Source organism: Asparagus officinalis, chromosome 1 (genome assembly GCF_001876935.1).
Source record: "Asparagus officinalis chromosome 1, Aspof.V1, whole genome shotgun sequence".
NCBI classification, from domain to species: Eukaryota; Viridiplantae; Streptophyta; class Magnoliopsida; order Asparagales; family Asparagaceae; genus Asparagus; species Asparagus officinalis.
The window spans coordinates 37,695,729-37,708,663 of NC_033794.1; the positions used below are offsets into that span (position 1 = coordinate 37,695,729).

The 12,935-nt window shown below is 33.6% G+C and overlaps 1 protein-coding gene across 3 annotated transcripts in view; it reads left to right on the forward strand.

Moving 5' to 3' along the window:
• Positions 5,155–12,935, forward strand: part of LOC109822978 (serine/arginine-rich splicing factor 7-like) — a 17,710-nt gene continuing 9,929 nt past the window's right edge. For 2 of the 3 annotated variants that reach the window (XM_020389279.1, XM_020389287.1), the window contains exon 1: positions 5,155–5,353. In XM_020389279.1, the coding sequence (XP_020244868.1) occupies positions 5,175–5,353 (179 nt within the window). In that variant the 5' untranslated portion in view covers positions 5,155–5,174. The remainder of the gene's footprint in view (positions 5,354–12,935) is intronic. The other variant, XM_020389292.1, reaches the window with a different exon arrangement.

Consider the following 12,935-nt stretch of genomic DNA (forward strand, 5'->3'; position numbering starts at 1 on the left):
GAGGTGGGGGTTGGGGGGGGAGAGAGAATTGAGGGAGGAGGTAATGAGGTGGGAGAGGATGAGATTTGAAAAATGAGCGGGGTCGGAAAGAACAAGATAAATTAGAGAGATCAAGAGAGAGTTAAGATCGTGAGAAAGCTAGGTGAGAGAAAGCAGTTGTGCCCTAATTTTTGGACATGTTGGGTTTTATACTCCCGACAAATACATCGAATTACTAGTCACGTGTATTTGTTAGGTCTGCCATTCCTCTCTATACGAGCCTGATAGTCCCATGTATATACATTGGGGCGAACTAAGTCTCTATCATTTACACAGGACTATTAGTTCCGTGTTGTTAAAAAGTAGTTTAATCTCTTAATTAGCGTTTGCTAATTATACAAGACTATTATTCCCTTGTATTTTAAAGAGAATATCTTGTAAAATTGACCTTTTTGTAGCCAACGTTGATGATGCAGCAAAAATAGGTCGAGTTTGTCAATTCTTTACTATTTTAGGGTCATTTTTGCTAATTATTATTCAAAAAATTCTCCATCTGTAAAGTTTGAATAGACCATGGGGGGCTTAATGGTGGTAGGTGCATATAGAGAATAATTTGAAATTTATTGGAATTTGGTGGGTGAATTGTTAATTATTTGTTAGGTTTCTGATAATTAGGATGTGGATGTGTTTGATTTTGTTGGCATCAATCAACGTCCATTATTTGAATTTTTTGGCCTATTATTTGAAATGTGGTTGTTTGTATTGGTTGCGTCCGACTGTCGACTACAGCAGGGAAATGTGCCCAAAAAAACGGCCTGACGTGATGAATATGGAAATCCCTGTATAGATCTCTATTAAATATCTTTCATTTTCATTGAATACATCTTCCAAAGATATAAAGATTTGAGGTTCATGTTTTTATATCCTTGAGTTTTTAGAATATGCGCTTAGAAACCTTTGTTTTACGCAATGGTGAGAATATTCCCCCAAATATTTCTATATGACACTCACTTGCTAAGTTTAGAACTTTTTAATTCTTATAATATTTGTTGGGTGAGAAGTGAAATCATTAATTGTAAAGCTTTTCAATTCTATATTGGTAGGTCTAAAATAATCTTCGAATATATTTAACAATATATTCATCAGACATCAAGTGTTTAAAAAAGATCTAATAATTAACATATAAACCTCACATGGAATATTGATAGGAATATCTCACATTTGCACAACAAAATTGCATTAAAGTGCAAGTTTTTAAGAACTTCATGGTATACGAGTGAGGGCATACTAGTGGAAAGTAGGCAAACTATAATGTATTAAGTGCTAATTAGTCTAGTAATCATAACATACTCTCTTTAAAAGTGCGAGTTGGGAAAAATCTTTCCATAGTTAATATTACCCTTACCTTTTTTAAATATTATATTGTTATCCTAATCTATTTTAATTTTCCTGTCTTCTTTGAATTTATAATTAAATGATTTATCCTATTCATAATGAGACTTAACATGTTATTGGATACATGTGATATGTTTGATATAATTCAAATCTTTTACTTATTTCAATTTGCAGAGAAATCTAAAAAATACATGCTAGTCAGCACCTAAAATTTTTTTAAGCCTTGTAAAAAATACCCTCTAAGTTTTTAAATTACAAAAACACCCCTATAAATTTAAAATTTTATTAAAACATCTTAAAAATTATAAATTTTACTTATTTCACTTCAGTGAGAAATCTAAAAAATATATGCTAGCTAAAAAATAAAAGTTTTTGACATTGAAGAAAGTATCTTGTAAGATTTGAAAAATGAAAAAACACCCACATTGAAAATTTTAAACCTATAAACACACTGAAAACCTACAAATAACACAAACAACCCCCAAAAATTTATAAAATTTATAATAAAACTCTAAACTTTTTATAAATTGCAAGATAAAATCCTCAAGATTGTAAAATTTATAAAATCCTAATAATTTTCAACCTAACAGTACATTGGAAATATAGGAGTTACAAATATTCCATGCATAATTTATAATTTATAGAAAACACCCTTAAAGTTTTAAAAATTACAAACAAACACTCAAAATTAAAATTTTACAAAAAACTCCCTGAAAATTTCAAACTCATTAGTAAATTGAAAATATAGGAAATATAAATAGTCTATAAACAAATTACAACCTATAGAAAAGGCCTATAAGTTTAAAAAATTACAAAAAACCCTAATATTCATAATTTACAAAAATACACTATGAGAATTTTTAACCTATAGACACTAAAATGAATATACAAAATTACCAGCAACCCCTAGAAAATAAAAAAATTACAACGAAATATCATACTCCCTTTAAAAGTATAAGTATAGGAAAAACTTTTCATGGTCAATATTACCCATAACTTTTTAAAAAGAACATAACTAATTAAAAATCTATTAGAATTAAAATTTACAAAAAAACAAACTTAAAGTTTACTACATTGCAAATTACCCCTCCAAATTTTGAAAATTTTCAATGATTTTTTGTAGTTTCATGATTTTAATGTAATTTTTAATAGTTTGGTGTATTTGTTAATTATAAAAGTTAAGGGTGTTTGTTTTTACAATTTTAAAAAACTTTTGAGGGTATTTCTTTTGTAGTTTTCTAAATTTTCATTGTGTTTTTAGTGTAATGCATAGATACATCAATTAATAATGATATTGAAGAGGAAGTCATTCTTAAGATGTATTAGGCAGTTAAGTGTGCACATCACTATTCCTAGGCAGTATAGTTCATATATGCAAAATTTTTTAAACAATCTATATAGTGGTTAAAAGGTTTTTGACTTTAATGTACTATTTTTTATAAATTGTATTTAATGTGAACCCACCATATAATTTTAATTGTGGTCATTATAATTTTAATATGTTTAATCGATTGACTATATAGGTATATAGACCATAGATTACTTTACTTTCTCGCATGAACTAATATTTTGCACTTAATAATTTAAATTATTACTTTTAAATTATATTTATTTATTTAGCTACATGATAATATAATTTCAATTCCTATTTTTTTTCTTGAGATTTATTTTATAGTTACGCGTATCAAATTAATAACTAAAATAAAGATTATTTATGCTTAAATTATGATGATTGTAGTTAGTCACTCACTATGAAATTTTTATGAATATATATACCTTACTTTCTATAGCTCTCTGCACCGCCCATATATATTTTATAAATTAGTTGTTAATTTGATGTATTAAATTACTTTTCTTTTGTAGAAATTTCTTCTTTGACTTTTGGATTATGTAATCACTATGTCACCATTCTAGTGTAGAAAGGACCTCATTCGAAATAGCTTCAAGCCAATGTTTAAGTTGAACTGAAGTATATACTATTACTACTATGTATATATATTTTTTAAGAAAATTATGTCGATGCTTTTTAAACAGAAAAGAATATTCTAATCTCTGATAGTATAAAAATAAAATATAGCCAACTGAGTGACTAGCAAAAGAGGACTTACATCAGAAAAGTATGAATAATATGATAAGGGGAAAGGTAATGACATTGCCAACAGTATTACCAATAGCAAACTACAATATAAAGTTAACCTATTTTGTGGAGCCCAACTATTGCCTATAAGCATCGAGGTTTCCATATATATACTTTATAATTTGTTAAAATGGGTATATAATCTTATATAATAAAATTGATTTAATACTAAATAGTAATATCATTGTAAATGCACAATTACAAAGATGTTAGGGACTAACATGTATGTATTTAAGATTTCAGGACGAATATCTTAATAACCTATTTATATAAGCACACCCACTTTGTTACTTATTTTGTTCATTTTTTTCCTTGCTCATTCTCCACCAATTTTGCTGTCATGCTCAAAGAGAATTAAAATTCATTTCGGTGAGGTCTTCTCTCCCTCTATTCCTCGATCTTATTTTTTTAAATTAGTTTCTTTAATTCTTTTTTAATAATTTCTTGGATTCATTTCATGCTTCATTCTGTGAAGTGCCTTGTTAGATTCAATTTAAATATACTTTTATTTCAATTGTTAATTTTTCCTATTTATGGGTCAATTAATCACCAGAATGTTTAGGTCTTTTCACCCATTTTATATTTTGAATTAACAATTTATTTTAGGAGAATTTTTAAAAAGATCGTTTTTTAAAAATATTAGCAAAATCAACTATTTTACATAATAATTAACAAAATTGATCTCTTTTTTGCCACACCATCAAGACTGGCAACAAAGAGGTCGATTTTGTATAAAAACCATCTTTAAAATACACGGGACTAATAGTCCCGTGTAATTAGAGAACATTAATTACAAAAGTAATTAAAGTTAGAAAATATACGGGACTACCACTCTTGTGTATTTTGCAGTCAGAACTAGAAAATACATGAGACTACTGTATATGTCCTATATACAATATAATTGCTCCAGGCAAATGAGTTATAATAGCATTTTCCATTCACATTGTTTGGAGTAAGATTTTATAGGGACCTTGCATCAAAGAGATTTTTTTATATTTAAAGTACATATCGATATATATCATAATCTTCCTACTATAATTTCACAAGAAAACAATTATTCATACTTTCAGTTTTTACTTCTATGGTACGAAGAATGAGCTATAAAATTAAATGAGAATATTAGATAATATAAATATGATTGAAACCATAACTAAAAAGTAATGTGAATATGAGTCAAACCACAACTAAAAGTTTAATGGATATATTGTAAGTAAATTCATAATGCAAAATTCCTTAATGAATTGAATGATCACTCATCTTTTAAAGACTTCAAGATACTAATAAACAAAGATATTGTACTAGATCAACGTGTTTATAATTCACAAATAGTAGAGCACGTGGCGACAGTCTGGGTTGAAGGTAACAATGACAATATCTCATTTGAAAAGGAGATTATTGTGTGGATAATCAATCCCGCAAAAAACTTTATTTTTTCTTTATTTTTATTCTATTTTTATCAATGTAAATCACCATGATGTTCGATCACATGCATTGCACGTGCAATCTAACTAGTAATCCACGAATGCAACAGAAATCAAAGTGAACTTGTGAATCCACAACTGGGCCGTACCAAAAAATGGGCCGTTAGGTCGGCTTCAAACTCTCAGGCCCAGGCAACAAAAAAAAAAGAGCGTTTACCAAAATCTCAAAATATTCAACCTCGATGAAACCGTGGCCATCGCCAATTAACCATCTTCCTTCCTCCTTTTCTGATCGCTTCTCGAAAGGGGGAGGAAAGATTCAATCCTCAGGGATGTGGAAAATCTATGTCGGGAATCTGAGCTCTCGAATCAGAGAGCGGGAGCTCGCCGAAGCGTTCAATTCCTTCGGTCTCGTCAGAAGGTAACCCTAGATTTTACCTGCTTAATTTGACCATGAACTCTGGATTGGGTTCGGTAGTTGCTTGAATTTGAGATGTACTATGCTGAAAAAAATGGAGGATTTTTTTTGGGGTGGTTGTGGTGGGTGGGGGTGGGGGGGGGGGGGGCGTTGAAACCGTAGATTTGGTTAATGAGGGATTAGTTTGGGAGATTTTGCAAAGCTTGCTCAAATCCCTCGAATCTTTTATATACAGTTGCATTGTTAGAATCTTGCTCGATTTTATACTTGACTATTTAGTAGTGCTCGTCCCTTAGGGATTGACAAGGGCCTGTCTTTTCCCTCCAAATCCAAGTTTTGGGGACACTTTTTACAACAGTTTTTCTAGATGATCCATTGATTGTGCATGCAACCAGTTAATTCTCATGCCTTGTTAGTAGCCAATAAGATGAATTTATTTCACAAATGGGTCGACCATGTAGATTTATAGTGGGGATGCACACAAGAAAATGAGAGGTGCCATTTACTACACTACACATTTTTTATTCTCTCTCCCGCTACAACACTCAGACACAAGTACTAGCGCCACAAGCTCTACCTCACATCCACTAAATTTCTCACTAGGGTGGAATAGTGGCGGATCCACGATTTCTAGAAAGTGGTGCCACTATATACTTAATAGTCAAAAAAATACAATTGTCACATACGAGTTTTCATATTTGGAAAAAGTACATAATCACATCATTATTAACACTATAATATATCTTTTTTAATGGGGCTTTTGCATATATACGCCCGCAAATCTTGCATATTTTCTAAATTACCCCTCAAATTTCGAAATTTGCAAAACCGCCCTTCAAAGATTGGGAATTTGTACCCCTCACTTATTCTGTTAGGGTTTGTTCTTGGTATATTACCTAGAATCTTGTTGGTATGGTTAAATATTACTAAAAATGACTAATATATCTCAATGTTGAAAATAACGATAACACATAAAAGTAGCACTAAAACTCCTGTTAAGGGTTAAAGAAAAAAAAGCAAAAAAGCGTAGCTCATAATGTAGGTTATGTTGTTTATTAATTATTTAGATATTTTATAAATACAAACAATTCGGAATAACTTTAATAGTTAGAATCATCAAACTTTTCAAACATAACATCATAATTATCAAATATAGAAATATAGTATCACAATTTCTTAACAAAAGTCAGTCATACGTGACTAACACTGATTCCAAAAAGCATCATCACATGATTAAAATGTCAACATCGTCAAGTTCAAAGCAAGCAAACAAGTCTTCACAACCCTAAACAATCTCGAGCATTAATAAATCCTACAAAATAAAATCATCTAGATTTATCTCTGAAAAATAACCAAGCCATCATCTTCTAGAATGTAATTTGCATCCGCGGGATCCACTTCATCTTCAGTGGCAATCTCTTTCCTTTTTACGAGGAGGATGCTGTAGAAAAAATTTCAATCAATAACTCAAATATTCATTCAAATAGACGTTACATTGAAAATTTCTAAGAAAGCTTACAAGAGCTATCAACTCTTTGTTTCTTTGCGTAGGAGCATCGTATCTTCTTGTCTTCTTTCGCAATAGCTGTACTGTCAATTGCAGCAACATTGAGATATTCTTTATCTCCATCATCACCATCTAGCTAGCTCAGATTGTCCAGAATATAAGGCTTGTCCTCAACTATTCACTTATCGGTAGGAGATACTTCATCCAACAAAATTAGATTCATCTTTTGCGCCTTTCTTCACATATTTCTCTCTTAGCTTGATATTGTACATGACATAAACAAGAGAGTTAAGGCTTTCCTGCTCTAAACGACATCTCTTTTGAGTCTTTTCTGAGTGGACCTTCATTGAAGAGTACCAACTTATAGTATTATAAGGTAAAATATATTAGTTGAATTCTAGAATTGAAAATTTCCATCTTTGCTCAAAAGTGCTCTAGTTCCGCTTGCACGTGGATGCACTTGTAGTGAGCAAGAGAATACGAATTGTGAATCCCTTCTGATTTAGAGTCTCATCCCCAAAACTATCCCACCAAGAAGCTATACAATTAAAAATCGAAAGTCAACATAACAAACCACCATCACTATAAAATTAAGATAGAAGAAATTGTTAAATTAATACATGGAGTACGATAACTAAGAGTTTTTTGAGCCATGAATGTTCCAAACTCTCTTCACTTTCCCTTGTAAGCATCTAGCTCACGCTCAGCTAATGCTTTCTCATCTTCGTCAGGAATCATGCGACTCATGCACAAGCATAGTCCTGTCTTCTATCTCTAAATCCTCCATAAATCTGTCCCCATAGAATAATTTCAGAATAAGGTAGTAAGTGGCGGGATGGATAGATTGATGCAACATATTCATTCATCTAGAATCAATTAGCTTCTAATAAGGTGTGTACAATCTCTTTTTTCCAACACATGCATGCGTGATCTTCTCCTTTGCACTGTCCATCATCTCATATAATATTGGCATACAGGGTCTGACATCCGAATCTACTTCCTAGAGGACATGAACTAGTGGAAGTGTGATGGGGAAACAAAAAAGTAACTTTCCAAGAATTCTCTAGTGTAAAGAACCTTATCCTCTGCCTTCACTCATTTTGCCTTCTTTGCCCAACTGCTTCTTTGGACTTCCTCAGAAGCTTAAAGGATATTTTAAACAATGCAACCTGTATAGTGTCAAGAAGGATGTGACGAATTGAGTAATAGCAGGCCTCAATAGCTCCTTTCTACTCGTGTACTTTCTCATCAAGCTCAAGGCCTAGGAATGATTGTAAATGAATTGTATTACTCCTTTTGCATCTTCAAGAGTATCCCAATGTATCTTCATTTTTGCAATGTCCAACATAGGGTCAATGCAATGTGTCACACATGGTGACAAATAAAGTGACTTCCTCTTGTCCATAAGCTGCTTCGCGACGTGCACATATGAGGCATGATTATTGGTGATAACTTGAAGAATATTCTTCTCTCCAATCTCCACCATATGATCAAGGCACTTAAAGAGATACTTCCCGTCCATTATAACCGCTGACACATCACTAGACTTGTAGAAAAAAGTCTCTCCAGTGAGTTCATGAGGGAGTTAATCAAACTCCTACTCTTATTGTCTAACCATCCATTGGACGTGCATCGATACTTTTCTAATGCCTTCTTACGTGTTGCCTCTATGACATTGATATTCTCCACTTCATTCTTAAGCACATACATCCTTATCTCATAAGGAGTAGGAAGCTTCAACTCGGAGCCAAACTTCACGACCGACTCCGCCATCCCTCTCTAGTATGAGCTGTTCAAGATGTTGAAAGACAACCCATTAGAAACTATATATCCACCGGTCTTTTGTACCATCAACAACCTTTATTCTTTTTGATTATGCTCTCTATCGTCGTTTGCTGGCTCTGAATATTGACAAATTGGTCAAATGTGCTAAAGTTTTTATGGACTATTGGACTTAACTAGTGCTACCATGTCTGCTTGGTTCCTTGAAGCTCTCAATCTTCTGGTCGATTGTATTTCTTCCATCCTTCCAATTGATTGAAGCAATGTCATCTTTTGTATGGATTCCACACCTTTTAAAACTTTCCCAAAATACATCTTCACTGCTTCTGGAACTTTATCACATTTCTTCACCCCTTTCTGGGTATTGGCTAAGTGATGTTTAAGCCGTGTTACACCCTTCGTGATATGGTGGTCGCAATACTTGCAATAGAGATGTTGCAGTAGTTCCCCCTCTTTCAAAATAACATGCTCTCTCACAGGATTAAACTCTTAGATATTGTTCAATATCCTATACTTTTGCACATCTTCAAAAGCAAACATACAAATCAAATTTCCGATTTACAAATAACTTAATGAACAATACCAATTGACCCTATGAATCACTAATCATATTAAAGTTTACTAACTTCTAATTTTTAGCTATCTTCACTTCACAAAATATATCCTAGTTCCTAATTGAGTTCACAACATCAACCAAAATCAAGCATTATTTTGAAATAATAAATTTAGTTTCACTAAATTAAGCCTAGTTAACTTCATAAAACCAATCAAATCAAAACATTAATTGAAAATTAAACTTTAACTAACTTCACAATAATCGAAAAAAGGAAAAAAATTACCTCAACGGAGCTTGCAGCCGTTACCGATACGCTCAGATGAAGCCTCAGTTCTCTCTTGAGGAGTTGTAGAGAAGCAGGGCTAAAGATAGGGTTGGAGTATTTATTGAAGTGATGTCTAAATTATCGTAAAAAAATTACCTCAGAGTCACTATCCAAGGAGTGGGAGGCTGGACGACTCTATCCAAGGAGTGGGAGGCTGGAGGAGTTGCAGAGGGTTCGTCAAGGAAGTTTGAGGAGGGATAAGACCTAGAGGATATATCGCAAGGGAGGAGCCAGAGATGAGGCTAGGGTTTGTGTTTGTGTTTGTGTTTAGGGGAAGGAGATGGGGCTTCTTGCAGCACGATGGAGCTTTGTTGCGGCGTCGGAGTGGGGGAAGAGAGGGAGCTAGACGATTTGTTGAAGTAGGAGGAGCTAGGGATGTGCTCAGGTTGTGTTTGGGGGAAGAAGATGGGTCTTCCGACGCTACGATGGAGCTTCGTCATTGGCGCTAGAGTAGGGGAGGAGATGGAGTTGGAGGATTTGTCACTAGGGTTTTTGTTTGGGGAGGGAGGGTGAGACCACATATACTTTGATGTGAATAGGAGGGGCATCAAGGATTACATCTTAATGGGATAGAGTTAAAATGACTAGCTGACTGAGATGCATCCAAGTGTAAAAATTGGAGATACAAATTAACTCAAAAACGCACATTCTATTCGACATTGCTAAACGCTAATTTCACGGAATTTAACGCGTTTATTTCTTGCATTAAGCGTTGTATGCGTTAAAAGGGTGGGTTAACTAACATTTTCTTCCCATTAGGTTATAAAACACATTAAAACGCATGACAAAACCTACATTTTCAACATTGATATACCCTGCCCTTATTTAATTGGTTCCAACTATATTATTATTTAAAAAAGCAATGTGAAAAGCATCGTCCATTTTCCCGTGCTGCTTCTCCCTCCTTTCTCCTTATTCTCGTCTCTTCCAGCTAAAGCTTCTACTTGTCAAAGAGGGGTGAATAGGATTAAAATGTGCTATGGATCATTGATGTTGTTATGGCAAAGATGAAAGCAATTGAGAGAGCATATGAGTTTGTAAGGTTTGATGAAAATTTAAGATTTTTTTTTGTATTTCTTGTTTATAATGTACTTTTTGAAGTTGTATGTGTAATTTGAGGTTGCTTTGGGTTTATCCTTTATGGTGTTTGCAAAATGTATGTGTTAATTATAGGATGTCGACAAGCTCTACTTCATTAACAAACTTCTGGCCGAACCTAGAATGAGTTGCATAACCACTGTTTGTGCTTCAATGAAGTATATGTAACCTAATGTAGTGCACGCTACCTTGTTCTTTGTTGTTATGCATACGAAGTGTTTGCATTATTATTTCAAAGAAGTAGAGTTTGTCAACAACCTTCTTCATTAAATACCTGACCAGAACCTATCTACATAACAACTTTAATATACAACCAGCTCTTTCCCCAAGTCACGTACAATTCAGGCCAGAGAAATCTCTAATCTAAGCACAAATGATCAAAAAAATGGAGCCAAAAAAGTTTGGGAGAGGGGTAAGCACCCATCCCTAGGTTAGAAAATAACACTATTATATGTAGAGGTAGAAAATCTCAATCTCAGAGAATTGAGGGGTAATTTTGTAAATACAAGATTTGGGAGTAATTTTGCAAATATGAAAGATTTGAGTATATATGCAAAAATCCTTTTTAACATATGTTACTAAGCAATTATTGAGCCAAACATCATTGATATTATTCCGCAATTTGCTCTTTATCAANATGTATAAAATCAATGTTATTTTTGAAAGCAAATACATCGAAGGATAGATCTTATGCTTTATAGTCTTCACCATCTTCTGTGAAAGACCACTTATCCCTTTCAATTTAGCAAATGTTGCATATGTAATTGCTAAGTGGATTATTAAGGGTTGCGAGCTTAGTACTTGAAATTCACATGAATAAAATTCTATTTTCTGGATATTAAAAGAACTAAATGAATCATTGGAGCTCAAGTATGCAACTCAAAGGAGTAACTCATTGTTTCACTGTTATAAATAACGGTAAATAGCCCCGCAATAGCGACGCTAATAGCGTTAGCGGTCCTTTCCCGCGACGCTATCGCCCGCTACGCTATCGCGCAATAGCAGTGACATATTGCGGAATATGTATGTTCGCAAAAGCGGTCAATAGTGTGTCATAACGGTATGAGCGATTGCATACGAAATTTACTTTTTGACTGCTATTTAAAAGCGATTTGAGGCTTATTTTTTTAAAATTAAACTTAACCCTTGACCATTGTATTCTACCGTCTCCTGTGATTTTCAGCATACTCCCGTCACCTCTCATAATCTTTGGCACCTACCTTGATACTTCCTCTCACCTCCTTCACCGTGAGCTCCTCTTAGGGCAGTCCTGTCATCGCTAAGCTCTTCTTCTCGAAGATGATAACTTTTTGACTCCTTCAGTCATCTTCGGTATTACGTGATGGTTACATGTCTATTTCATGTTTAGGATCTCTTTAAATCATTCAATATGTACTTTTAGATTTTGGTTACATGTCTATTTCATGTTTAGGATCTCTTTAAATCATTCAATATGTACTTTTAGATTTCTTAGATATTTTTTTTAATTTTTTTAGTATTTATATATATCTAAATTAGACCGCTATTTGACTTTGCGTTTTTTACCTCTATTTTGCCGCAATAGCCCGAAATAGCCTTAGCGATACCTCACCGCTACGCGACGCTATCCGCTATCGATAACCTTGTTGTTTACCTCACTAAAACGATCACTTGAAGTTGCATATCTTTCAGTAAAAATTAGATCAACTCGATAACAATGTAGATTGATGGCTCGTGATGACCAGAGAATAGTGGAGGGCTGAGGATTGGAGGAGAGCCAGAGAATATACTTGACAACTTAGGCGATGAGGTCAAGATGAGAAACTGAAAGAGGATCGAAGAATAGTTAGCAAGGCGAAGGAGGAGGATCTAGGGGAGGACTCGAGGACATTTTTGGGCGAAGTGTGTGAAGAATGCAATTCATTTGATCAATCAACTGCTACAACCATAGTTGGAGACTTGGAGTTCATACCACCCTTTCAAAAACTATAGAATATCAAGCCAATGATTAGTCATTTCCAAGTTTCAATTGTGTCAGTTAGGTCTTCGTGCTATCACTTGTTGAACAAATTCGATACAAAAGCCATAAGGTTCATTTTTGTGGGTATCGAACGAAAATGTTTAAGATGTTTTGATCTCACAACTGGGCGGTGTTTACGCATCAAGAAATATCCTGTTCGATGAACCCTCATGTAGATAGGCTCCAAAAGAAGTTGTGCTACTAAGTTTCAAAGTTTTGGAGGATAAGTTACAAGTGAAGCTGGGGGAGCCAAGCCAAGAAGAAGAGTCACATTAGTCAAAAAAGATAGAATCAAATTCTCCCACCTCCCTGAAGTTG